Genomic DNA, 25,730 nt, shown 5'->3' on the forward strand with positions numbered 1-25,730 from the left:
TTTAATTTAATAATATTAAAAATCATATTTAAAATTTTAAAAATAGATTTTGAGACCTAACTAAAATTAAATCAATAAAAAATCCACAAAAAAAAAGATTTATTTCCATCATCTTTTCGCCAGTACAAATATTAATGTTCTTCGGGTTCTTCCCCATAATTTTTCCTTTGGGTTCCGAGTGAGGTCCATTTTAAATGTTTGTAGTAGAAAGGCCCATGGTATGTCGGCCCATCACTCGGAGCCCATTACCTCCTCCCCCAGGAGCGAGTCACCAAAGAGATGGTCAAGCGTCGTGTCCCTCTTCGTCACGAAAAATCGCCATGGAAACACTGAGCTCCTCTTCTGCCTTATATTCTCCAACCAGAATCCTTCGATTCCACACTTCTTCCAAAAGTGCGTTGCTTCACTGCCTTCTCTTTCACTCTAATTTCTATCCTTTATTCTTCATTTTTATTTAGCAGTATGATTCAGGGAATGAAATTTTGATCTTCGAACGATTCTAGCATCGTCCCCTTCTTCTGCAATCCCACCCTGTCCAAGGTGAGTTTCAAATTTCGTTTCGTTTTCTATTTTGCTATTTTGTAATTCAATTTCCATTTCAATTTGGTGGATTGGTGTTCTCCTCGGGATTTTCGGTAACAACGAGTATCAGGACGCGGCCCTGGTTATTGGTTCTGAGTGCTGCTTCTGTCAGAGGCTGGGCTACTGGTTCCGGCAGTTAAGATTTCTACTCTTGTAAATAATATGGAATGAAGTAGAAAACATAAAGGGAAAAAAAGAAAACTCTTGGGAAATGCTACAATGGCATTGTGTTCTATACACCAAGATTGGCAGTAACTCAGAATTAGCCCGGAGTAATCAATTTAAGACTCTCAAAAGGCTCCTATAGTTTCTGAGTTTCATGCCACAGTATAAAATTATAGCCTACCCCTTAGCAATCAAAGTGATACCTTGTGAACTAGAAACAGGGGCCTCGACTTGCTATGTAGTTAATACATCGAGAATGTTTGTACGAACTCCAAGCACCTTTCCACCTACGTCCGGGAAATTCTCATGTCCAGGCAACGTGCTTAGTTTGCCGTTACTATCTACCTGCAAAGGGTATCTAAGGAGGTGCCCCTGCAATGGGGAAAACGTCTCCTCTGTGTATCTCCTCCAGTTATCCTCAGCAATCATGCTCACTTTCTTCACACAATCCAAAGTTTCAGGCTCTTCAAACAATCTATCAATGTACCCCAAGTGTTCTGCCCAAAGTGACATTCTGTATCCAAATACCTGGGGATACATCACAGTATCAGTTAACTCCTGTTCTGCTTCATTTGGCTAAAGCAAGCAGTGTATGAATATGTAAGAGCACAAACCTGGCCTCGTGGATGCCGCCCCTTATTGCCCCATGTGTGACTGGGCTGGTATGCACCCATTGCTATTTCAGTATCTCTTGAACCAGCCAAAGATCGTTGATTAATATTGGCTGAACCCAATATAACATATTCATCATCTACTATCATTCCCTTGGAATGTACATAAATCATAAAACGTCGATATTTTTGAGAGGCTGAATCCTGAAAATTGGTTATGGAAAAATTTTCTCAAACTTTAGGAAAGAAATGTTCAAATCAGCACATAAAGCCACTTTACTTTCCAAAGATTGCAACAGAAGTATCCCTTCCCTAATCGTTCATATTATCCAGCAAATCTAATTTATGCCTAGTAAGGAAACAGATGCAACTGCTAACTCTGTACAACATAGTCATAATGATGATCAAAACAAGAATCTGACATTATAGAGCTGATTTAGCAAAAAGTTACTAGTTCCGAGCTAGCTTTACACCAGCTCTATGGTGCCAGTAAGAAGTGACAGTAAATGCAAAGTTGAACCTACTGCAAGCAGATCACATAGACCTGAAATTCATAACCAACAAATTTTTAAGATTTAGACTATTAATTGGGAAATACTTTCCAAAATAGAATGATTACCATGTCTACTGAATTGGTACGTTTACCACTACCACTTGAATCTGACAAGGATGGTTCTTCCATATTACCAAGACAATAAAAGTTCAAGTAGTCTTGTGGATGTTGATCCTCAAGATCCATGGCTTTCAATTCTTTTGCTATGATTTCATACATCATTTGCATTGTTTGTCCCTATAAAAGCAAGAAATTGTCAGTTGCATGGCTAAGTACAGTTCCAAACAAACCTAGCAATTATTCGTGCCATGGAAATGAAACAAGCAGCCATAGTTCAAACACACTTAATTGACTGGCGCCTAACAAGATAAATTAACCACTGGAAAATGTCTTATTTAAGTATTTGCCTTTATCGGTATATATATAAAAAAATTGTTGCAGTCTAAAAGAAATGCAGCTGAAAAAATCTATTTTGCTTCTTCCTTTTTAGCTTTTATGCCTCAACTTATAATTACAAACTAAACACATATGTAGGGTTACCTGCCAAAAGAGAATTTCTTGCACAGAGACAGAAGTGGGAACACCCTCAGGCCACATTGGTATGACAACATAAACAGCAAATCTCTCCTTTGCTCTAATTTTACTGGTAATCTTCAATGCCAACTCCATAGGAATCAGATTATCAGCCCCTAACCATACCAAAGAAAATAAATTGAGGGAAAAAGAATCGCCTGATTACAAATCACTGAGGCGAATATGATGACGAAGTGTGCAACAGGTTTTAATAAGATAAGATTACAAGGGTGTTAAAAGTGCATTGTACAAACGGGTTCTCCTTTTAAAAAACCCAAGTACAACAGGTAAGGCAGAAGAGGTTAGCCGTCAAGTAAAAAATAAGTAATGTTGTCTAAAACCTGCTTCTTTGTAAGCTGGCCATGCATATGATGATCCAATGAAATATTGATTCTCGATATATATAAAGTGTTGGGCAGATCTGATAGCTTGAATATATGCTGTTTGGATACTCTTATCAATCACCAGATTTTTGGCACAAACAAGGTTCTGCAACAAAAATAGAGTACCATGAAATTGATCAATCAAGTGATGGTAAATATTACAATGGACAGGTCATTTCCTGAACTTTTCAACCTGAGACTCAGCTTGAAAAACATCTCTTGGAAACCCTTTCAAGGATCCTGAATCTATAGACCGGAAAACCTGTCAATTTGGGAAACAGTTAAGCTTACATAACACAACATCATAAAAAAATAGAACGTTTACTCTGGGAAGTGCATACTAAATAACCTGAACATGCCAGCTTTCAGGATCATCTTTATCGGATACCCATAGTTGAGGATCATCATGTGGAATTGAGGGGCCAGGACTAAGTATCCATGAAATCCGGTCCAACTTTATTAAAGAATCATCATGCCAATGAGTTACCCTTTTAAAACGTCGTCCAAATTCTGACCATCTTGCGGCTTTTTTCCAACGCTGCTCAAAGTTTGTGAGAATATCATATGCAGCAGGTCCTTCAATTCTGCAATGCAAATCATGCCACGGTTCCCGAGGACACCTGATTCCTGCCTATCATTTAGAGAAATTGAGAAGACAGATATTTTATTATATACGAACTGATGGTATGAAAACAGCACAATTAAAATGAAAAAGAAAATTCATCAATGCATGAGAAGATAAACTCCTACTGAAAATATTGCAATCATGCGGTTAAAATTGGGCCTTTTCCCAATAACAAAGTGCGATAGTATATATATATATAAATTGATTTACATTACGATCTTAATAAAATTTACAATTTAATCCATATTTTTTAAAATTTATTATTAGTTATGCTGCAAACTCTAATTTTCTCAATTTTTAATACACATCAAAATATTTTTTAATAATTTTATATTAAATATTTTCTCAGTTACATAAACTCTAAAATCTTTAAACCTTAATTTTTTAATTTGTAATTTATATCAAAATATTTATAATAGTTTTATATTAAATATTTTCTTCATTAAGTAAATCTACTCTTAACCTCTAATTTATTATTATTTTTATTTATATTAATATATTTTATTGTAAGTTTATATTAATAATTTTTTCAACACAATTAAGGCAACAATTTTTTATTTTTTTTTTAAATATAAAAGCTAAATTGTTTATAAAAATGAAATTCAAATGGCTAAACTATTATAGTTGAAAAATAAATTTTAATAAAATAATTATTCTGTTAATAAAATAAAATTTTTTTACAAATTATAATAATATTTTATTAAATATTTTTATCATATTAATATAAATAATTTAATTTAAGTGTTTGTATTTTATTTTTATTTTATACATTCATTTATTGTAATATATTTAAAAAAATTATATAAATTTTAAAAAAATAATTTATTGAGTTGTATTAAATTTACTTATTTTAATAGATCTAAGGAAATATTTAATCCGAGACTATAATAAAATATCTTGATATAAATAAGATATTAAAAAATTTAGAGGTTAAAGATGTGAGTGAAAAATATTTAATATAATACTGTTATAAAATATATTAATATATATTAAGATTTAAGAAAATTAAGATTATGGGTTTAAAATTTATTTACTTTTTTATAACTAATAGTAAATTTTAGAGAATATATATTTTATTAATAAAATAAAAATTGAAATATTTATTATTTAAAAAATATAGATTAAATTGTAAGTTTTATTAAAACTTTTAAGAATTACAATGTAAATATATATATATATATATATACATCGCACATTGTATATGCAGTAAGGTATACTTTCTAAAGTACAGTAAACTTTAAATTCGCCTGATTTGGAAAGATCAGGTTTTAAATTCGTCCTGGTTTGGAAAGACCAGGTTTAAGAATTTTTTTATTTTTTTTATCTTTACTCACAAAGGAGCGAAGTAAATTGGACTATACTTAATTATCCATGAGAAATGCAATCTATTTAAATCTTTTAGGTTATAAAGGAATACTGAAGATCCTTAGGAAATTTATACTCACAGAAAATGTTGGGTTATGAAAATCATCCTGAAATACAGTGTCTAGATCCTGAAATAACCGATGTTCTGGTGTATCATAACGGCCATCGCAAAGATCAAGGCCTCCTATAAAAGCAGTTATCTTCCGATTATTTCCAGATGCTTGTGAATCCACAATCACACATTTCTGGTGATGCGTAAAGAGGGTCCCAACAACCTGAAAAGATGTCAAAATATATTTCAGCATGATTAGATAAGATTTCTCTATCTTTTCCACTAAGTTTACAGTTGCTAAAACTAGAATTATGTATATTGGGAATTCCAAATATCAAGACATTCTTGCTGTCAGGTTAGTGATTTTGTTAGTAATTTGCTAGTAATTATACTTTTTTAGGAAAATTATTTAGAGAGAGAGAGAGAGAGAGGGGATTACAAGTTGAAATTTGACTCTTCTCCTGAACTACGCAGAGAAAAGGGAAGCTTTCATCCTCATTAAATTCATATTTAAGTTTCTTAGCTTTTTCTTACGAGATTATCAATAAAATATCAGATAGCTAGAAATGAACACACGCACAAAAAGAAGATGCAACAGTAAGTGGAACACTGTATAAGCATGCCTGTTGCTTGAAAATGCTAAGCTTACTGCTGGCATAACGCGGCGATAACACACAATTAACAGAAGAATGCCTGAAAAACTTGCGTGTTTCTTCATCATGCGTTTGCATCACTCCGGTCTGCATTCCAAATCCCATTCAAAAGGGAAGAGTTAGAACACCTCATCTCAATAATTAAGCAACAATCTGCAACACTCAAATTTTACTCAATAAAATTTTACGAAATTAAGTGACGTTTTCTGAAAGAATCCATTAATAAAAAAAGCAAATCCAGAAAGAGGCATTACCCACCGTATTTATGAAAAATTTGCTATGAGAAGTCTTATCGTCCCAAACCAGCATCAGAACCCTAACACCTTCTTGCGATTTGTACTTGAGCAAATCCCCCAGATTCAAATTCCCACCGCTTGGCAATGGCTTTGTGGGCTCTCTCACTAATTTGACCTTATGATAAATCGACCAACCCACTACGTACACCATATGATGCGCTTCTAGTATTGCGTGACAAATGTCCTCCCAGCACTGCTCACGCTTAAATAAGTCGCCGTTCTCCAATTCAATATCCGGCAACTTAGAGTCCGCCGCGTGCGCGTCTTGATACAGCGTAACGGACCCGCCGTGGCGGACAGGGAAATAGCAATTCTGAATGCCAGAATCCTTTGGACTTGTGGCGATGCCGCATTGGTACAATGGGTTCTCCTTGCATTGCATGAATTTCATTTCAACGCGTACAGCGCTATCTGCCTTCGGCGGTTTTCCGTAAGGACCGAGTATAGGAAACCAATCGCTAATCATTTCGCCGGTAAGGATCTTCTCGACCGGAACAGTTGCAACTCCTATCAAATCGGCGCCAAATACGTCGTTATTTTTTACGTGAAACTCCACCTGGCTGGCCGGGTGAGCAAGCGGAATTTTGAAACGCTCGTTCCAGAAAGGATTTTGGGTGTTGGGAATGACGCGAGTGCGAGCCACCGTGGCTCCCACAAGGCAAACCGTAACATAAGGGTCGCTAGTAACGATTTTACCTTGGTGTTGTTGACGCTTGATCTTAGTTTCCCGGCATCCATCACAGGTGGCAAAACACCGGCGAAAACGGACAGTCAAAACATCCATGTTGGGCAACCGCCTAGCTTCAATGATCTTCAAATCAAGGTCACCATAGAGATACATACCGGAAGCCGGAGACTCCCCCGCCATCATATGATATGCTAAGGAGCAAGAACTATCAAATGGTATTATGCAAATGTGTAATACGGAATGAAAGATCAAGGATTAGCTGATGGATTAATGTGTGAAAGAAGAAGTTGGCCATCAACGGAGCAACCGGAGAAACGACATCGCATGAAAGGCAAAGAGCCGCCGTTAGAATGTAGAGCTTCGCGGTTGGTTTCTCCGACGAAGCCAACTGCTAAAAGTGCAGGCGGCAAGATCCTGCAAGATAGAAAATTGGCGGATTATGAAACTGCCGGGTGACGAGAGGGTGTTAAGAATTTAACAACAAAGCATTCGACACGTGGATAGGGACTAATGCGGGTCTTTAGCTTAATCAAAAGGATTAAAAGGGAGATTTTGAACGTTGGCAACTGTCGAAAAAATATTATAAAAAAAAAAAAAACAAATAAGAACGTTGGCAACTCAAATTGCAGTTGGAGGACGTGGACGTGGACCTTGACCTCCTCCTCCCGTAACCACGGAGAAATTATCTTGTCTCGTAGCAATAAGTTATTTACTTATATTATCTGTTATTTAAAAATATTGAAAATACTAATTATTTTTTAAATTTTTTAAATTTATGTTATCATTTATATTCATTTATTTCACCTAGTTATTTCAATTTATTTTTTTTATAAAGACAAGTGTTGAAATTAAAATTATTAATTGAGATAAAAAATTATTACATATTTTCATTAGAATTTGTTGATTTAATTACAGAATATGATTTACAGTAAGATATAGTAATAAGTTAAGAGAATTATATATATATGTTTAAAAGGTTTTTTAATCTACCTATTTTATATCTAAATTCTATAATTATTTATCTTGACACTTATCTAATAACATAGTCCGACCTAATCAGACTAACTTTGGATTAAAATAAATAGCAATTTCGATCCAACAATTTTGTTTTTTAAAGTTAATTATAGACATTCTAATTTTGATTTCAATTCAATCCAAATGTAAAAGTTAAATTAAAAAACATACGGATTTGGCCCAGCAATAACTGATAACCACAACAAGGCCAGCCTATTTTTGTCTTCATCATATTTACAGAAGACGCACCAATTCACACTTGCGAAGATTGTGGTTTCTCATGCATATCGTGGGAAAACAAAATCCCAGAATGTTAGTTTAAATCCCGCCCGCCGCTTAATGCTACTTCAATTAGATAAACTCTACCAATAGCATTAAAGTTTTAAATTTTATGGCGGCTACTACATCCAATGATGCTAGGTTTCGACTTCATTTCCAGATTTAGCCCATTCTGCTGCTTCACCATTACAAAAATGTAGATGGGAAGTTCTTTATAAAACTAAGGCTAACGCCGAGAGCAGAAAGCAACAGATGCATTTTGTAGTCCTCTTGTCATGATTAGGCATCCACATAGTTGCTATTATTGCTACTCTCATTTGAAATGGGAGGAGCCGTCCTTATCATGGTACTCTGAATCAAGGCTATCATCTACACAAGACAAGGAGAGTATGAAAGATCATTAAATGGCGAACAAAAGATATAAATCTGACAACAATTCAAATACTAGTCAAAGGAACAACTCAACTGTTGTATCAATGCCCACCCTCAACATGCATCAATGATCAAGGTAATAACTTCAAAACCTACAGGCTCTAGGATGGAGAAAGATCTGAGTTCCAAGGTTTACAAACTTTTTCCTCGTGACATTAAGTTCAGTTGATCAAAGGGTGCTGTTGCACTTCTATACGCATGCTTGGTTTGTCCTTGTTGGACTTGGAGGGAGAAAAGAAAACTAAGAAAGAGAGGGAGCTACTGAAACAAGATCTAATTTTTTTTTAATTTCTTCTTTTCATAGATATTTTCAGCAATACAAGTCTGCAAAATATCACATAGTTTCTACCTAATCAGCTAAGAGAGCAATGAAACACCTTATTTAGAATATTAATTTTGCAAATAAATTTTCACATCTACTTTTGCAGCTGGATTTCAGAATTAAACACAAACAAAATGCACGAACTAAAATCTTGAAATTTGTAAAAAATTTGGAGTTTGAAACTAAAGTATCACTTGCTTCAACAGTCCTCATAGATTCTCTAATACAAGGTTTCAAATGAATCATCAAAAGTATACTGGTGTGGCAGTTCGTGCATCTTTAGCATCAAATTTAGGGACAGATTTGTTTTTTGCTGGGTTTGATATTAGATATACCAATGCTACTTTAGAAAAGCAAATTATGCATTGGTGTTATACAAGTGAGATATTGATACTTCCAGGTCGTATTTATAGATTATTTAGGGACAGAATGTTGCAACAAGCATCCTCGAATAATTTAGGAGTCCTTACCGATGCAAATCCAGTGCACATGATACTGAAACCAGGGAAATGAAATGGTGCTCTTTCAGATAGGAATAAAGCTGGGAAAACAATTCAACCGTATTAGCTTTGATCGACTTTTGTGCCTGACAATATTATCATTAAGCTTCCAATAACCTGTTAAAGGTGAGAACACTAGCGGAGAAACAACATTGGCAAAGGAACCAATGCCTGAGATACATCCTTGAGCCATGCCCTAGGAAGAAAAAAGGACGGAGAAAAATGATTAATATTGTTATGACAAACAGGAATGTAGGAAGGCAGGAGACCTGGGGAACTCCCGTGAACAAAAAAAATGTATGGGCTTAAAAAGAGTGCAATTCTTACATTGATCGACTACCTTACTTTTCCCAAGCAAAATATTATTAATTTTTCTTCTTTTCTCATTCATCACCTTGACCAGAAAAATTTTTCAACATAAACGTTGGGATCATTTAGTTTGTTCTAGAAACACTTATTTTAAAGGGATCAGAAAAACTTTTAACACTAAAATTCAGATTCCAGACATAATGTCAACACAATCTATCCACCACAACATCAAAAACCACTTTTCAAGAGTTCTACCTGCTCAGAGGTCCCAACTTGCTTTGACACAATTGTTCGCAACTGCAGATCATTTTAAAAAATATATTCAGAAATTGATGTTACAATAACTTTTTGATGAGAAATGAAGTTAGAAACTCACACATGGTTGTGAAAACACAAACAAAATTGAGAGCATAGCAGCAGCATAAGGAACCTATCAGCTTTTTAAATGTTAGCAACCAAGAATTACTACAAGTAATTGAAAAAATAGACCAGAGACAAACACTAAAATTGATAAAGCTTCCCTGGTCTAAAAGAAACAGGTTCCCAAAAATGAAAGGAAAAGCTTGCATTAGCTAGATAAGTTGAAAAGTCATACCCAGAAGGACCACGCAATGCCATTAAGAAATATCTGCATGGCAAGGTAATAATTACTATTATGTCCATGTTTAAGAAGTTGGTAGCAAAACTAATCACAAACATGCATCAGAAATAATGTCAATGGCCATTCAAAAGAAAGAAGTAGGAAACTCAGATAGTCACAATATGAACAGACGATAAATTACATAATAAAAACAAGGCACTTACATGTGCACATGTAAAAAAGAGCCCTATTGAAAGCAGTTTCCCCTCTCCTAAAGCAGGAGCCAGTATGGGCATGAGAACCAACTGCAAGATCAGTTCAACTTTGAAATCCACAAAAAAAGAATGTAGAAATATAATTTGAAAAAGAAAAAAAAACACCCACACACAAGAAAATTACTAAATTTAAAACACAGTGGTGCAGATTATACCTGTGAAATTGTCCCAGCAATCCCAGAAATTACCATCAAGTCAGCAAACTGATTTTTATTAAAGTGAAATTGTGCCTTTAAGTAGTACTGCATAGGGGAAAAAAATTCAACTGCTCGCTCCACATCATATTCATTTTGAATTATCAAGTACAATTGCAATAAAACAGTTAACTGACCCTTAGTTTAAATCCTAAAAGCCAAAACTTAGATCTCTATGGTATGGGCATGAATCTGTTTAGCCCTAATCCTGTTTGTGGCGCTACAGGCATATATAGGACTTCAAATCCTGGATATGCATTTACTTTCCAAAGACTTCCTAAATAAACATACATCGAGTCACATTTATATGAAACCTCTTACTGAAATCCACAACTCATACTCTCATAGTACTATGACTATAGGTCATTGCCTCCCACTCCTATGTCCTAAGTGCATTGACATACAACATTACACCATTGCAGAGGGGATCAAAGAGGGTGCACTTTCAGCTGCAAGAAGTCCTTGATAAGACACAGTCAATAAATTGGTTGTACCCTAAGACTATTCCTTACCCTCATAAGTTTGCTGTAGATCACTAACAGCAAATCCTATTCACTCTTTTTAATAAATAATCAAGTGCGCCCTAAATCCAGTTGTTAAGGTGTCAAAAAGAAGTTCACCAATCCTAAATTGAAGCCTAGAAAGTATAATCACAGAAACATAATTCTCCAGTATTGCCTTAAAGCCTATCATGCCCAATTGCCCATCTACGTTTGTTCATGCAATACACCTGAGTAAGGTGATTCAAGCTAAGATGGCTTGAGATTAGGAGTGCCATGAATATACTGAAGCCAGTACCTGTCACATGTTCAGAGAACTTCAACGGTACCGAAAATATTGCCATTCCTATAAATGCAAAACTAACACTGGGAAGTCCAATTTGCGTGAAATTAAGGAAGTACCATTAAGGAAGAATGAAGGCCAACTTCAGAAAGATTGATGAAAAATGCAACAACAGCAGCTTGTGACAACGTAACACTGCCAATAAACGTTTACAATATAATTACTGACATCAAAAGAAAAGGACAGCCTAGATTGATTAGTATTCTGGAAACTGAGATAATATTTCCAGAACACAACCATGCCGGTGCTGATTACAGATTTTACCCAAACTAAGTTTTAAGCAATTTAGTGAAAGAAATTCTCACTTCTTCCGGCATAAATTGATCATAAATGCGATTGTTGAAAGCTTTAAATCATAATGAAGCATTTAGAAAGGCCCACTAACCTACTTTTGAGCAAGCAAATCATATTCTCCAAGGAAGGCATGGTTTTAAAAATCTGCACGTTCTTACTTGAATTTCCAAGCGCGTCAACTTTACTCTCTCGATGGGATAGTATTGGTGTGGAAAGGCTTCCATCAACGATTGATTCCTGAAGGAAAACCCTCATGTACACTAAGGCCACAATTGCCATTGACGCCGCAACCTAATAAATACATTAATTACCCATAAATTGAATACTTCAGCTGCGTTTTAATAAGAGAAAAATTACAAAACAAACGGTGAGAGAGAGGGAGACCCGGAAAGTGGATGCAGTGGAGAGAAAACGAGCAGAGAGTGTTCCACAAACGAAAGCCGACGATCCAATTCCTGAAAGGATTCCAAACGCCGATGCCCGTCGCCCTTCAGGAACACCGTCTGCCTGAAAATAGTCTCAACGAATGAAAACATTTTCTTCAGTTTGGTTTGGAGAGAATACAGAAAATCAAGTTGTGACATCGGATTTGAAAGCCTGGATTTAGAATCGAGGTCTACGGCTTCCCTCCAAACTTATGGGCTGGGCTTGGATTTCCCAATCGGGCCTCTACGAGGCCAACAATATGCATCGGGACATTTATTATTTATTTATAATAAAATATTATAGCAATTAATTTCACATTATTTTTACTTTCGTTTAACTTAATCAAACATAATAATTATATGCTTTAATTAAATTTCAAATAGTAACAAACATGATAATATTGCATTCAAATAATTACTTTTTTTAAAAATATATTTTATTAAAAAAAGTTAAGCTCTATTAATTGATTTTTTAAAATTAGTTAATCAATACTAATTTTTAAAAGCTCTTCATTTTTCCGTTACAAAGGAAAGGAAACATAATTAAAGAGCCAGGGGCAAATTTAGTTTATAAACTGAATTAGGATCGACTGGAGTATCAATTTGAAAGCTTTGGAAGAATTTTTTCTTAAAAAAAGAAAAGTGGTGGTCCAATCAAGTGATGCCATGTAGCTCTATCCCAAAAACAAACGTAAGAATCACAATTAGAAAGAAGATAGGTTTTACCACATAAGCAAGAGCGAGGCAATGGAGACTTCCTTCGCAAACCATGGCAGTGAGAGTGCGAAGCACATAATATGCATAGAAGAAGTACCTGGTTCTGCTGTATGCCAATATGGCTGCAACCATATTTTCAATAATAATATAAATTCACTTGAAAAAATAAAAATATTAATTTTCTTTTTCTCCACACGGAAGAAGTGACAGCAAAGTTGACAAGTTGGTACTGAATTGAATTGCTTCATTCCATAGAAAGTAAAGGAATGAGACAAATTGAATTTATGGGTAATAACAAGACCCATTCATCTTGAAAACTAAATAAAAGAGCTGATTAATTTACCTAAGGGAATAATGGCAAGACCCATCGGCAAAGCAAGCAAAGCTTTCCTCCCATACTTGTCCGACAGATTTCCTACCAAAGGCATCATCACCAATGTCCCCAGCCCTATGATCTGCACAAAATCAGACTTCTCCCTTTATTGATTATCAAATATTTCATCTTGATTCTGTTGCATGTAATCACTAAACAAGCAATTCATACATTACACAGACCAGAGAGTAAAGCCAAGAATAGCCAGCATATATATATATATAAACCACACGCATGTTTGAAAAACTTATCTGATATCCAATTTATTATTCCAGATTCAAAGCACCTATCATTTAATTTGGTTGCAGAGGAAACAGAGATGATGATGATGACAAGAGAAATAGACAAGAGCACCAACCGCTTGTTGAAATCCGCTGAGAAAAATGGCGAGAGAGCACTCAACTTGTCCAGGACAAATTGCAGCCATAGTAACATCGGTCATGGCTGGAACCACCATGAACGTCGAGAAGTTATATAGAAAAACTGTCAAGAAGAGATGGCTTAACTTTTCCATTGCTCCTTTCTTCTCTCTCTCTTGCTTTGGTTAGCTTTAATTAGCTCCAAAGAAGAGAACGAAAGAGCAACTAAAGTGGAAGATCCAACACGCAAAGAATTTCCATGAATATAACAAGAAAGAAATGGGTGCTTCTGTGTTTGTTTTTGTTTTTGTCTTTGAGTTTAGACTAAAGTATATGGTCATTAATCTCAGTGCCACTCTCCCAAAATGCCTAAAAATAGAGGGGTGGAGGTCAATTTTTGTTTCTTTCACAAATGCTCAAGAAAGTTTATAAAAGGGTAAGCTTACCTCAAATAAACTAGCTCTTCCTATGTTGTGTTTTAGGATGTAAGAGAACAGGGACGATGGTGACAGACAGGGTGAGACACAGAGGCATGCTTAGCTGCTAAACTATGTGTTCGCAGGAAAAAGAAGGTCGTTGGGTCACGCACAGGGTGTGGTCAGGTTGATTGCGGGTAACACAAGTTTCACGTAAACCAACAGCCGAAGTCCGCCGAAGGATTTGCGTTGGGCTTGGCTGGGCCTTCTACTACATCTCTATTCTCAACCTTATCAACCATTTGTCCTTTTCTTCTTCTTACACGTTCTTTTTTTGGCCAACTATGTTATTTTTTGACCGACCATCTGTCACTTATTTATATTAACTTAATTCTCTTCAATTAGTGAACTCTGTTTGAAACTGAGATCACCTGAAACTAACTGCGTCTGAATTCAACCTGATGACTACATTAGACTAACATTTGCAAATTAGAAGAGAGTGTATTTGAGTTGGTGAGTTATGAGATGTGGCGGTCGGAATTGGCAGTTTGTCCATGCTGTTTCATATGGAGTAAACAAGGGCATGTCTTAGTGAAATTGAAGGGATCTGAAGCTAAATTAAATTAAAAGTCATACTTGTTAAACCAAGAAATGAAGATCAATTGTCGTTGGTAAAATTGATTTTCTGTTTGTTTCTACTGAAAATGAGACCTGGGCCTGGTAACTTTCTTTCTTTTAGATTTCAGGCTTAGCTAAAAGGGCCCTGGGACATCTCATGATTCCAGTTTAGCCCATTTCTTAGCAACAGTGACATCCTCAAAGGCCTTTTTCTAATTCCGGGTGTGAGCTACTACAAAGAAAATAATAAGAAAAAAAATTATTATTTAATTTTTTATGTTAAGTAAATTTATTAGTTGAATTTTAAAAAATAAATTAAAATATTTTTAATATTTTAAAAAATTTATTAAAATTTTAAAAATATTTTATTATTTAATTTTTATAATATAAAAAAATTTATTAACTAACTGTTCAATTTATAAAAAAATCATTGATCAATCCTTTTGCATTAAAATTTTCTACGATATTTAATAATTGAAATTAATAAAAAAATTAAATAATGCATTTTTAAATTATTATAAATATTTTAATATATTTTTTAAATAATTAAACTAATTAATAAATTTTGTAAAATTTCATACAATAAAAATGCCGTATTCGACGTGTGTCTTCCTCAATCACAGTCGTATAGACATTAGAATAAGAATCCCGAGAGCAGCCTTTTGTTCAACTAGATTTTTAGAAAAACAATTTATTTAAATAATCAAATAGAACATTAATCTTAATCAATATATTAATAAATTGAAAATCAGTATATTTTCATAATTTGGACTCTTATTTGTAATTTTTATTAATTTATTTGGATAATTATGCAATGTAGTAATATGTACGTAATAAATATATACATTACTTAAAATATTAAAATTAAATTGAGGTAATTTTATTATATAATAAGTTTAAAATAAGTATTAGCTTTTCTTAAATATTACAATCGCATCATATGCAGAACTCAAAGCTTAAGCTGATCTCCAGAATTATAAGAAGAATTCAAATAGTTTAAAGCAAACCCAACTAAAGAATTTTATTAGTAATGGGACAGTGAAAAAGGTAAGAGCGACAGCCATAATACCTAATTAACAATGTCAATCATTGTCATCAAAGCACGTGACAAAAGTTAAATTAGTCTTCTAAAGATTCTGTGTCGTCTTTCCACACTGCCTGTGCTGTGGAATCCAATCGATATTCTAATATATTACCAATTTTATATCTTAATTTTTTATTGCTCAATTTTAATCACAATTATTAATTAATTTTATATTTTATTTAGGTAATTTTAGAAATATATGATTTGCATCAAAATATTATTTAACATACAAAATTGTTAACTAAAAAGATATTTTATCATGTGTAACCAAGTCTGCTGCCAAAACTGAAAAGAAGAAAAAAAAAAAAATCTTTTTCGCTCTGTTTGAGAATAGGAGATAAAGACTGTGATCGAATGCTGAACGCCGTACACTAGCACTGGCGTAGACGCGTTAAGTTAAGTAGACAGGTAGGGAGCCCAGCTTTAATGAGAGAGTGATGGATGAGCAGCATCTCCAACCGGTGTGGGCCACGGAGTCATATAAAAATTAAAACAAGTAAAAACCTTATTCTGACATTATTTGTATTTATTAGACGGCACTTTCTATTAATCTAACTAACTCACACAGTACACAGTGTTAAGCGTAGTCCCTCCCCCATTGGATCTACAACACTTTCTGTCAATATCAAAGCTTTCATTTAATTTACCCTTTAACCAACCACTCACCCTAAAATTTTTAATTTTTAATTTTAAATAAATATAAATTTTATTGCATTTAGATTTTTATATTGTGTTCATTAATGCTGTAATTGAAAGTTTACATATTGCTTACATTGTATTCGTGTACAAGGTCAGGGAGCAAGGAAGGAAAATAATAAACCTTTTCTCTTTGATTACTTATTTTTCAGTTTAAGGGAAGAAAAAAAAATTAAGAGCGATGAATAAAAAAATTTACTATTCATCATTTATTTTTGATAGAAAATAAGATATAAAGGGAGAAAAACAAGTTGAAAAAGCAATTTGTAGAATTCATAAGTAATTTGCTTTTTTTTTTATAATGGAAATTAATTATCAAAAAAATGTAATTTAAATATTATTAAAAATGAATAACATAATAAAATTAAATTCTAAATAATATAAAATATAAAATTTTAGATAAATATAATATTATAATGTAAATAACGTTCTATTATGATAAGAATTTTATCACTTATAGAAATTATAGAATATAATTTAAACAAGTAATTTATTATTTAAAAATAAAAATATTTTTATTTTTATTTTCTCTCCTATCCAAAAAGTTTTTCAAATACAGTATTGTAGTTAGACACTTTAGAACATTTTCACGCATTTAATTTTTTTATAATAAATTTTAAAAAAATAAATTCTAATTTTTTCATTCCAGTATTGATTCTTTAATTAAGCTTGATCTTCATATTTTCTTTTATTTATTTGCTTTTAATTATAATTGAAATTTGATATTCTCAAAATTACTAATTAGAGAAAATCACGAGGAGTTATATTTTTAAATAAGGCAAAAAGATTATAAAGTTAACGTTTTTAACGTAAAATTAATACTTGGAAATTAAATTATTTAAGAAATTATCTCTTGAGCGTTAAAGTTAAATTTCTTTAGATCTTTTGCATTTCTAATAAAAAGAGAATAATTATTAAAGATAACTACTTTTGTACTTAAAAAAAAAATCTTCTACGATATGTGAGGATAAAACAGTAAATTGATCACATCTCGAACCTTTTATTTTCCTTTTATCTTTAAAGAAACAAAATCCCAACTTTACCGCCATCAATTATACACGTGTTCATGGAGCAGTATTGTTTCATCCACGCGCATTGCGCGTGACATACTGAGGTCCACTGACACGAAAGCTCCGTGAACACCCCAACACAGTGCTCAAACAGGATAAAAGAGAGGGAGGCGTGCAGTCATCCCCGTTACATTTTTTTTTGCCATTTCAAAAAATGGACTCTATTGCTCTCTTTTGCACTGGAGCTCTCCTCGCCGGCGGCATCTACTGGTTCGTTTGCATTCTCGGCCCAGCAGAGCAGAAAGGCAAACGGGCTGTAGATCTTTCTGGCGGCTCGATCTCTGCCGAGAAAGTCCAGGACAACTACAAGCAGTACTGGTCCTTCTTTCGCCGCCCAAAAGAGATCGAAACAGCAGAGAAAGTCCCCGATTTCGTCGACACATTCTACAACTTAGTCACCGATATTTACGAGTGGGGATGGGGCCAGTCCTTCCACTTTTCTCCGTCAGTCCCAGGGAAGTCCCACCGTGATGCGACGCGCCTCCATGAAGAGATGGCCGTCGATCTCATCGACGTCAAGCCTGGAGATCGAATCTTAGATGTGGGATGCGGCGTTGGTGGGCCTATGCGTGCCATCGCCGCCCACTCACGCGCCAATGTTGTGGGCATCACCATCAACGATTACCAGGTGAACCGTGCGCGTTTGCACAACAAGAAAGCTCGCCTAGATTCGCTCTGCGAAGTTGTGTGTGGGAATTTCCTGGAGATGCCATTCCCGGAAAACAGCTTCTACGGTGCATACTCTATTGAAGCTACATGCCACGCGCCGAAGCTGGAAGAGGTATATGCGGAGATCTTCCGAGTATTGAAGCCTGGATCTCTCTACGTGTCCTATGAATGGGTCACAACTGACAAGTACAATGCTAACAATCCTGAACACGTAGAGATCATTCAAGGCATTGAAAGAGGAGATGCCTTGCCTGGGCTCCGAAGCTACACAGATATCGCCGAGACGGCGAGGAAAGTCGGGTTCGAGGTGGTGAAAGAGAAGGACTTGGCAAAACCACCGGCACAGCCATGGTGGACGAGACTTAAAATGGGTAGGATCGCCTACTGGAGGAATCACCTTCTCATTACAATATTAGCTGCCTTGGGGATAGCTCCAAAGGGAACCGTGGATGTCCACGAGATGCTTTTCAGAACCGCGGATTATCTGACAAAGGGAGGCGACACTGGGATTTTCACTCCGATGCATATGATTCTCTGCAGAAAACCTGAAACACCCTCAAATTCTTAATCGAAGAGATGGTTTGAGGTAACACCAGGTTAATTATGTTGCAGCAACTCTAATTCCACCACTTCCCCATTTCCCTTTGTTACCTTATTTTTCTTTCTTTTAGGTTTTTTCTTTTTCATTTCTACATCTCGATTTTTGTTATGATCTTTTGTATGTTTGTTCTGGAATTTATTTAAATGTCGTGGCTGGATCTTGGCCTTGAAGTTAAAACTTCTGCTAGATTATTTTTCCATTTTTATTAATGTGAAGAACATGTTTCCTGGATTTTTCATTACTCGCATAAAAAGAAATTGTAAAGGCGCTTTTGCAAAGAAAAGGCGTAGCTAGGTGGGCAGGGGCCAGCAGTCCAGCACTGGTTCTTGACTTTTGCTCTGGGATAATTCAGCCAAATGGATACAGCTTTTTGTGGCTGTAGGTTTGTCTTGTTATCCCTAGTTTTTCTTTTTCCTTTTTTCTTCTACAGTGGTTGAAAAAGAAAAGATATATTCAGTTCTATCTGTTTCGCAACCTTTTTAGAAGATGAAAAGAAACTGCTTGAATTTGAAATTTTGGTAGGATGTCATGTTGACTATGGGATTGGGCTGGATCCTCTCATTTACCGGTGGATATTAATAGAGGGGTATTTGTGGGCAGCTCACTCGAGGCTAAAAAGTGGAAAGATTTTGGGCAATGTATGCAATCTCAAGGAGTAATTGAAGGATGAGTAGCTTGGAGGTCCCACGTTCTGAATCTTCTCCAAGATTTCTTATTAAATTTGGTGATGTTTCCCTGAATAGAGTCCGGTCATGAGAGAGTTGCACCGTGGATGATACGATACGATACGACTTCATTTCAGCAAAGCTTGTGTTTCTAATATTATATGTTTATGTTAGGACGCATAGCGAAAGAACTTGGCTGTTCTTTACACAGTTCATTAAGGATTTTTGGAAATATTTTGTTTTTGGCTATTTTTTTGGTTAGGAAAGAAATTGCATTCCTTTTGGCATAAAATCCTTCCCCCTAAAAGCAAACTGGGAAGTATTCAGCTAACCAAGTAGATCTTCTAGAAATTGCAATCATAGATGGAAACTTCTTAGTCCCCACTTCCCTTTCATTATCCTTTCACTTGATCCCACAATTTTTATCTGCCAAACGTCATGATTATTAGCAACTCATAAATGTGGATTATGATGATTATAAAATGTAATTCCTATTTTGGTTTAGACCATTCAGGCACTGAAAATAGTAGCCCAACAAACTTACTTTTATTTTTTTCTTCTCTCCTTTTTAAGATTGAAATCTCTAAAAATTTTACTTTAAAAACTCTTACTCCCTTCTAAACACAGAGATTTAAGGTTTTTAAATCTTAAAAAACTTTTGATTACCCTGAAAAACGTCCAAGCAAAAAAGAGTGTAAAATGTAAAATTTTCCTCCTATATTGCAAGGCTCGGCTAAAAATTCAGGCGTAAGAGGCATCTGGCCCATACCCGAAACTCAAATAATTCGAGCATTAAGCCCATGAAGTATTTACATAGCCCCCGCAAAGCCCAAAATATGAAATTTTCGTTGTTAAGAAACTAAATATAGTTTCAGCTTGCGATTATTCCGGTTAAATACTCCGTTATCTAATTATTCAAAATATCTATATATTCGTAAATTACAAACGTAAGATTTTGTAGTGTCCAATACTATAAATTCATTTGCGTTGTGATTTTATGATATTGCTTATAGCATTTGCTTGAAGAGCACTAATAAAAATCTAGATAAGCCCAGATTTGTGCATATCGTGCTGCCCACACAGCCAGCGAGTATCAACTCCAGAGACCTTTTCAGCTGGCCGCCGGCCCTGCTTTTCTCTGTGCTTCTCCCGAGTCCCATCTCCCCACTATTTGCTGCCTCAAACACATTCTTTGACATGTCTACAATCAACCAATTTCTTCTCAAAGCCACCATCTGCTCCTTCAACTACCCCTAGAAGCAATCTTCGTTTCCATGATTCCTTTCTATATATACCATTTGCCTCTAAACATAAACCTTAGCAACAAAATTACTAGACAAAAACAGGACAAACTTCATCGTACAGGCCACAGTTGCCCCCAGAGACCAAAGAGTACAACAAATCCGCAGTAAAGAAGATTTCAATGAAGCTCTTAAAATGGCAAAGGACAGGCTTGTGGTTGTGGAATATGCTGCTAGTCGCAGCGCCCATAGCAGCAAAATTTATCCTTTCATGGTGGACTTCCTGATCTAATTGTTGCAAAGATAGATAGAATAATAAAATTGGAATAGTGTTGGATACTATTTTAATAATTTATGTTGCAATCCCATAAATTTATATGTAATTTGTAACTCATTTTTTAAAAAAGAAAGAATAAAGTAAAAAATGATAGTATTTTTTTATATATAAATACATATTATTTATAGTGTAAAAAATAATTGTGATAAACTGTTAAAAAAATTTATAAAATTTTCAACCATATAAAATCTTATAAAATAAGATAATTATATTTGAAATCTAAAATATTTTAAATATCAAAACTGAATATTTATTAGTGAGTTAAAATATTTTGAAATATAAATTTATTTTTACAATAATTCTCCGCATATTTCAAAAAAATTTTCATCATTGAATTCAATATTTGAGGATATGTGTTTTGAATCTGATATATTTTAAACTATGAATCAGATCTAAATTAATAAAATTAAACATACAAAATAATTGGTAAGACATCAAAACTCTTTTATGTAAACTAATATCTCATCAATCTCATAAAACTCCACACATTTTGTTATCAATACTGTTTTGCGCTAATAGGCCATGCACACGCCTAATAGTTAATAAGTATTTTAAAAATTATGTCACACTTATATAGGTGATATCATCAAGTGTATACTGTTGTTTATACGCCGCCCATAAAATATATGAATATAATTAAGAGCTTTCAATTCATCATCTCATTATCTTATTAATACAGTCTAGCATTTCTCACACTATAAAAATGGACAACGTTACATAATACTAACATAACTAATAAGTGATTTGCATTTACTCATACGAACTTTTTTCATGGACCTCTAATGATAAAGATTAGGTTTATATCACTGTTAATTTCATATTGGCTCAAGTCTCATTCTATTTCATATTTCATTTATTAATTTTTTTCTTAAAAATATAGTTAAGAATTTGGACAAATCCAGTTTGACTTCACATAATTAATTAATATAATTACATTTCTTCAATCATATCATTTTGATAATTAATTAATATAATTATATTTCTTCAATCATATCATTTCTTCAATCATATCATGTCTTATATGAACATGTTTACTTTTACTATTGAAAATTTTATTCTTTATAATAGTTATTGCCTTGTACTATTCACAATATACAAATGATATTGATTTTATTCTTAATAAAGTGTTTACTAAAAAATTTTTTAGTCACTCAAACTTCATTATCATTTAATTTCAAAGCAATAAACTTTGATTATATAGTAGTTTTGACACAATAATTAATTTTCAATTAATTGCGTCACCATCTAAATTAAATATATAATTACTAATGAATTTTATCTCATTTAAATTTAAGTTATAATTAATATCACTGTATTCTTTTAATATAGTGGAACATCCACTATAAATAATATCATAACTCATAGTACTCTCAAATAATTCTTAAATTTGATTAAAATAGTTCAATGACTATGGTTAAATTATATGTAAATTTGCTGTCTACATAGTATAAGCTATTTTAAATCTAAAAAATTCATTAAATATAATAATCTTCCACTAAATTGAGCAATTATATCATCTCGAAATTTCTTTCAGAATTAGCATTATACGGGTGTTCACTAGTTTGATATTGAAATGTCTAAACTTTTTTACTCTTATGATATAATTATACTATTATTATAATTTTAATACCCCAAATCACATTTGCTTTTTTTATATATATTTTATATCAAATTTATAAATAAAAAAATATTTAATTTCATATACTATATTATAACTTGTGTCAAATATAAACAATCATTTATGAACAAATAATCACATATTCATTATGTATAAACTTTTATTAATATATACATTAGCCAAAATTTAGTGAAATATCTCGTATACTATTCAAGGTGTTTATTTTAAACTATATAAAAATTCAAGAATTTTATTTATTTGAATATAAACAAAACAAACCTTTATACCACATAAAATATAAGCATATTTTTAGTAAAATAAACCCACACTTTTAAATATTTTAGGTTAATTTTATAACAAATTTCATAATTCATAGGAGTCTTATGAATTTAATATTTTGTTTTCTTTTCCTACATTACTTTTAATGCTACTATAAATAAAATAAATATAAGTATGTGCAAGAATAATAATAATTCATAATAATTTATTTTAAAAGACCACTGAAATCCTACTAAAAACATTAGGTGCTACTTAAAATTTAACGATTAAAATTATTGTCCCTAATCGAATTATTAAATCCTTTTTTATTTTTTTTGAGACTTTCTCGACATAAAACTATAGAAATAAAAATTTAAAATTAAAAAATATAATTAAAAAGTAAACAATTGACTTAATAGGAATTTTTAAAAGTGTATCCACTTTCACATTTTATCTTACTAAGTATGATTGTTTCAATTTTTCGACGTTTGATATTTAGTTTTTTCTTTTTTAACGTTTCGGCTTACTATGATTCTCTTCATTTCAATTTTTCTATAAGTCGTATTGGACACTATTTTATTTTATAATCTTCTAGAATTAAATAAATTGTTTTAAAATTTTAAATTTAAGAATCAGGATAATAAAAATTTATTTTTAATTTATAACCACAAGAGAAAATATAGAGAAAAAAATAAAAAATGAGAGTGTTTTTCTTATAAAAATACAATTTATTTATTATAAAAAAATAATTGTAATAAACTATTATAAAAATTTCAAGATAATATAATTAAATTAATAACAGTAAAAAAAATTTCATACATAAAATTTTCGCTATAAAAAATTAAAAATATTAAAAATTTAAAATTAAATATATATTAATAGATTAAAATCTTTTAAAATATAAATTTATTTTTACAACAGACAATACATAAAACACGAGAGCTTTGCAAGGGGAGAGAAAGTAGACAAAGTTCATCGCTTCAGCTTCTACAAAGAATCACGAAGAGGGAGGAATTGGCTCAGATCAGCTCATTTCAGAGGATATGTTCTACACTATGGAGACAACCACTCTGCCATGGTGCAGCTACACTGCAAAGAAGATGTGGAGAAGTTCATCGATGATCATACAGCTGATGACAAGCTGTTGTTCTTGATGTGGGGCTCAAACCATGCCAACAGTGATCAAATTGTTGAGGAAGATGGTTGATAATTACGTTTTATTGGATAATTAGAAACAATCGGCTTTCTTTATTATGATTGCATATTTCAGTATTGAATTTATTTTAAAGAGATTAAACAGAGGAATGTGAGATCGTTTGCCGACTCCACAGCACTGGTCAGAAGGAAAGTTCATCTAATGAAAGATTGAAATCAATGAGGAAAAATTCTTCTCAGATTTGGTAAATACGAATTGATCCAATCGCTTACCAATATTTCTCTTATAGTTAATCTCATTTCTGTCAATACTGTGAATTTAAGAGCCTATAACTCTAAAAATATTATTGAATTAAAATATATTAATTATTTTATTATATTCCACACGTGTTACAAGCAAGTGAAATTTCACATCATTTCTTGAGGAAAAGCCAAGCCAAGCAACTGTTAGTGATCCTATTTTTAAGGCATTTAGCTATCATCTTCAATTGCTTGTTAAATGAATCACTTGGTTTCAAAGCTTTAAGGGTTTAAAAAAAATGAATAAATCAAATTGATTAAGGTTATGAAATTCACAGAGTAATAATTGATATGAACATACAATCAATCTGTATATTTAATTACATAGAGATTAATTTCACTCTGTGCTTAATTCTCCAATCTAAGATAAGCATAACCATAAAAATAACCAAATACTAAATGGAAGAAGAAAATTTGTATCTTTTCACATTGCTTAAACCGTTAAATTCAGTTGGAGAGGCTTAGGTGGATTCATGGTTCTTCTCTTCCATAGATTAACTTCTTTTCTTGGCTGCAAGTCACCACCTATTATAGGCGCAGAAAAAGGAATAATCACCTCTTCATCTTCTTCATCACTGTGTATTCTGTCTTCTTCATCGGAACAATAATCCCGCTGATCTGAATCCAACGGAGCAATCTGATGAGCCGTCCAGTCAAAGTTGGCAAAAGTATCACGACCGCTCGCAAACCGCTTCATCTGATTCAAAGAAGGTGCTCTATCAGCTGAAAGTGCTTGCTTATCATAGACAGAAGCATCAGATCTCCTCCTCCTCTCAGTCGTTTTACCACTGGTAAAGAGCCTCTTAATCGTGGAACCATGTTTCTTTACCTCTCGTGGAGACGATGCAGGCTTTGTTTCTCGAGGAGGCGAAGCACGTTTGGCCGCCTTGCAGTTGCTCACCATCTTCTTCTTGTGTTTGATTTGGCCCATGCAAGACACTTTAGGCGAGGTGGGTTCTTGGGTATCGAAGCTACCATTCTTGGGTTTCCGTCTAACTTCATCGGGGATCATGGGAACTATGGGACCGGAAAATCCTTTACCGGCATGAGCTTTGAACCTGTGGAAATGATTATCTGATCTCTTGTCTCGACCAGGGCTAAATGCAGGGTTTTGGAAGTATACGGCAGAAGCTGCTTTGGGTAAAAACTTGAGGATCTTGTTTTTTGATTTAGGTTGCTTCTCCATTTTCGAAAGCTCTCTAAGAAACGTTCAAGCTTATCGCTATTGATATACGAGTAGAATATCAGGAGATAGATGGTATTTATCTTTGTTTCAGGGCTTGTTTGTTGACTATGTCGTTGGTCAAAGGAGAAGGGTCTGACTTAGCAAACCAGTTTTGGCTTGTCCGAGGGCCACCAAAATTTAATGCAACAGCTTGCAGGCTGTGATTATTTTGGTTTCCGTCTTCTTGCCTCAAACTTTAATTTATAATTAAAATGGTTAATTGAAAGCCTAAACTCTAAATTAATGCTGATTAAGATATTTGATGTTTCTACATGGAAAAAAGTTTGAGGTGGAGCCTACTATTTTACCTGGAGA

At 33.3% G+C, this 25,730-nt stretch overlaps 4 protein-coding genes and 1 long non-coding RNA gene across 10 annotated transcripts; 2 read left to right on the forward strand and 3 right to left on the reverse strand.

Annotated features, from left to right (window-relative positions):
- The first annotated feature begins 245 nt into the window (after window positions 1-245).
- LOC122722382 lies at window positions 246-1,628 on the forward strand. Its single transcript, XR_006349369.1, has 2 exons — window positions 246-540; window positions 653-1,628. It is a non-coding gene; the product is annotated as an uncharacterized LOC122722382 (long non-coding RNA).
- LOC110606403 (phospholipase D delta-like) lies at window positions 765-7,139 on the reverse strand. 2 transcript variants are annotated; one of them, XM_043953058.1, is made up of 10 exons: window positions 5,821-7,139; window positions 5,533-5,649; window positions 4,938-5,132; window positions 3,217-3,498; window positions 3,061-3,129; window positions 2,826-2,973; window positions 2,452-2,600; window positions 1,998-2,148; window positions 1,362-1,588; window positions 765-1,275 (listed from the first exon to the last, which is right to left on the reverse strand). In XM_043953058.1, the coding sequence occupies exons 1-10, from the start codon at window positions 6,727-6,729 to the stop codon at window positions 982-984; spliced, it is 2,541 nt and encodes an 846-aa protein (XP_043808993.1). In that variant the 5' UTR covers window positions 6,730-7,139; the 3' UTR covers window positions 765-981. The 2 variants fall into 2 exon arrangements, with proteins under 2 accessions (XP_043808993.1, XP_043808992.1); XM_043953057.1 differs by having other exon boundaries at window positions 1,362-1,562; window positions 1,978-2,148; window positions 5,821-7,136.
- A 499-nt stretch (window positions 7,140-7,638) lies between these two features.
- Window positions 7,639-13,920, reverse strand: LOC110606068 (hippocampus abundant transcript-like protein 1). Its single transcript, XM_021744811.2, has 14 exons — window positions 13,462-13,920; window positions 13,074-13,185; window positions 12,740-12,852; window positions 11,973-12,095; window positions 11,680-11,879; window positions 11,354-11,429; window positions 10,413-10,499; window positions 10,207-10,287; window positions 9,998-10,030; window positions 9,779-9,832; window positions 9,658-9,699; window positions 9,211-9,289; window positions 9,064-9,134; window positions 7,639-8,208 (listed from the first exon to the last, which is right to left on the reverse strand). The coding sequence occupies exons 1-14, from the start codon at window positions 13,615-13,617 to the stop codon at window positions 8,119-8,121; spliced, it is 1,317 nt and encodes a 438-aa protein (XP_021600503.1). The 5' UTR covers window positions 13,618-13,920; the 3' UTR covers window positions 7,639-8,118.
- A 3,542-nt stretch (window positions 13,921-17,462) lies between these two features.
- LOC110606716 (24-methylenesterol C-methyltransferase 2) lies at window positions 17,463-19,528 on the forward strand. Of its 5 annotated transcripts, none has more exons than XR_002486557.2 (3): window positions 17,463-18,601; window positions 18,871-18,998; window positions 19,139-19,528. XR_002486557.2 is itself a non-coding variant. In XM_021745666.2 (2 exons), the coding sequence occupies exon 1, from the start codon at window positions 17,501-17,503 to the stop codon at window positions 18,581-18,583; it is 1,083 nt and encodes a 360-aa protein (XP_021601358.1). In that variant the 5' UTR covers window positions 17,463-17,500; the 3' UTR covers window positions 18,584-18,601; window positions 19,139-19,528. The 5 variants fall into 5 exon arrangements, 3 of the variants coding, with proteins under 3 accessions (XP_021601358.1, XP_021601357.1, XP_021601356.1); XR_002486558.2 differs by having other exon boundaries at window positions 19,217-19,528; XM_021745666.2 differs by lacking the exon at window positions 18,871-18,998.
- A 4,903-nt stretch (window positions 19,529-24,431) lies between these two features.
- LOC110607007 (uncharacterized protein At1g76070) lies at window positions 24,432-25,411 on the reverse strand. The gene has a single exon (XM_021746049.2). It carries the CDS (start codon window positions 25,374-25,376, stop codon window positions 24,624-24,626), a length of 753 nt encoding a protein of 250 aa, XP_021601741.1. The 5' UTR covers window positions 25,377-25,411; the 3' UTR covers window positions 24,432-24,623.
- Between the last annotated feature and the right edge of the window lie 319 nt (window positions 25,412-25,730).

This window comes from Manihot esculenta, chromosome 18, assembly GCF_001659605.2.
Source record: "Manihot esculenta cultivar AM560-2 chromosome 18, M.esculenta_v8, whole genome shotgun sequence".
In the NCBI taxonomy this organism is placed as follows: domain Eukaryota; kingdom Viridiplantae; phylum Streptophyta; class Magnoliopsida; order Malpighiales; family Euphorbiaceae; genus Manihot; species Manihot esculenta.

Coding starts and splice junctions, on each gene's coding strand:
- LOC110607007 (XM_021746049.2), bottom strand. CDS start 25,376: ATGGAGAAGCAACCTAAATCAAAAAACAAGATCCTCAAGTTTTTACCC.
- LOC110606068 (XM_021744811.2), bottom strand. CDS start 13,617: ATGGAAAAGTTAAGCCATCTCTTCTTGACAGTTTTTCTATATAACTTC. Junction 12,096..12,739: donor GCCTCGCTCTTGCTTATGTG/GTAAAACCTATC, acceptor GACTATTTTCAG/GCAGACGGTGTTCCTGAAGG. Junction 11,880..11,972: donor CCACTGCATCCACTTTCCGG/GTCTCCCTCTCT, acceptor TGTATTTATTAG/GTTGCGGCGTCAATGGCAAT.
- LOC110606403 (XM_043953058.1), bottom strand. CDS start 6,729: ATGATGGCGGGGGAGTCTCCGGCTTCCGGTATGTATCTCTATGGTGAC. Junction 5,650..5,820: donor GCAAATTTTTCATAAATACG/GTGGGTAATGCC, acceptor TTTGGAATGCAG/ACCGGAGTGATGCAAACGCA. Junction 2,601..2,825: donor GCCAGCTTACAAAGAAGCAG/GTTTTAGACAAC, acceptor TGGTATGGTTAG/GGGCTGATAATCTGATTCCT.
- LOC110606716 (XM_021745666.2), top strand. CDS start 17,501: ATGGACTCTATTGCTCTCTTTTGCACTGGAGCTCTCCTCGCCGGCGGC.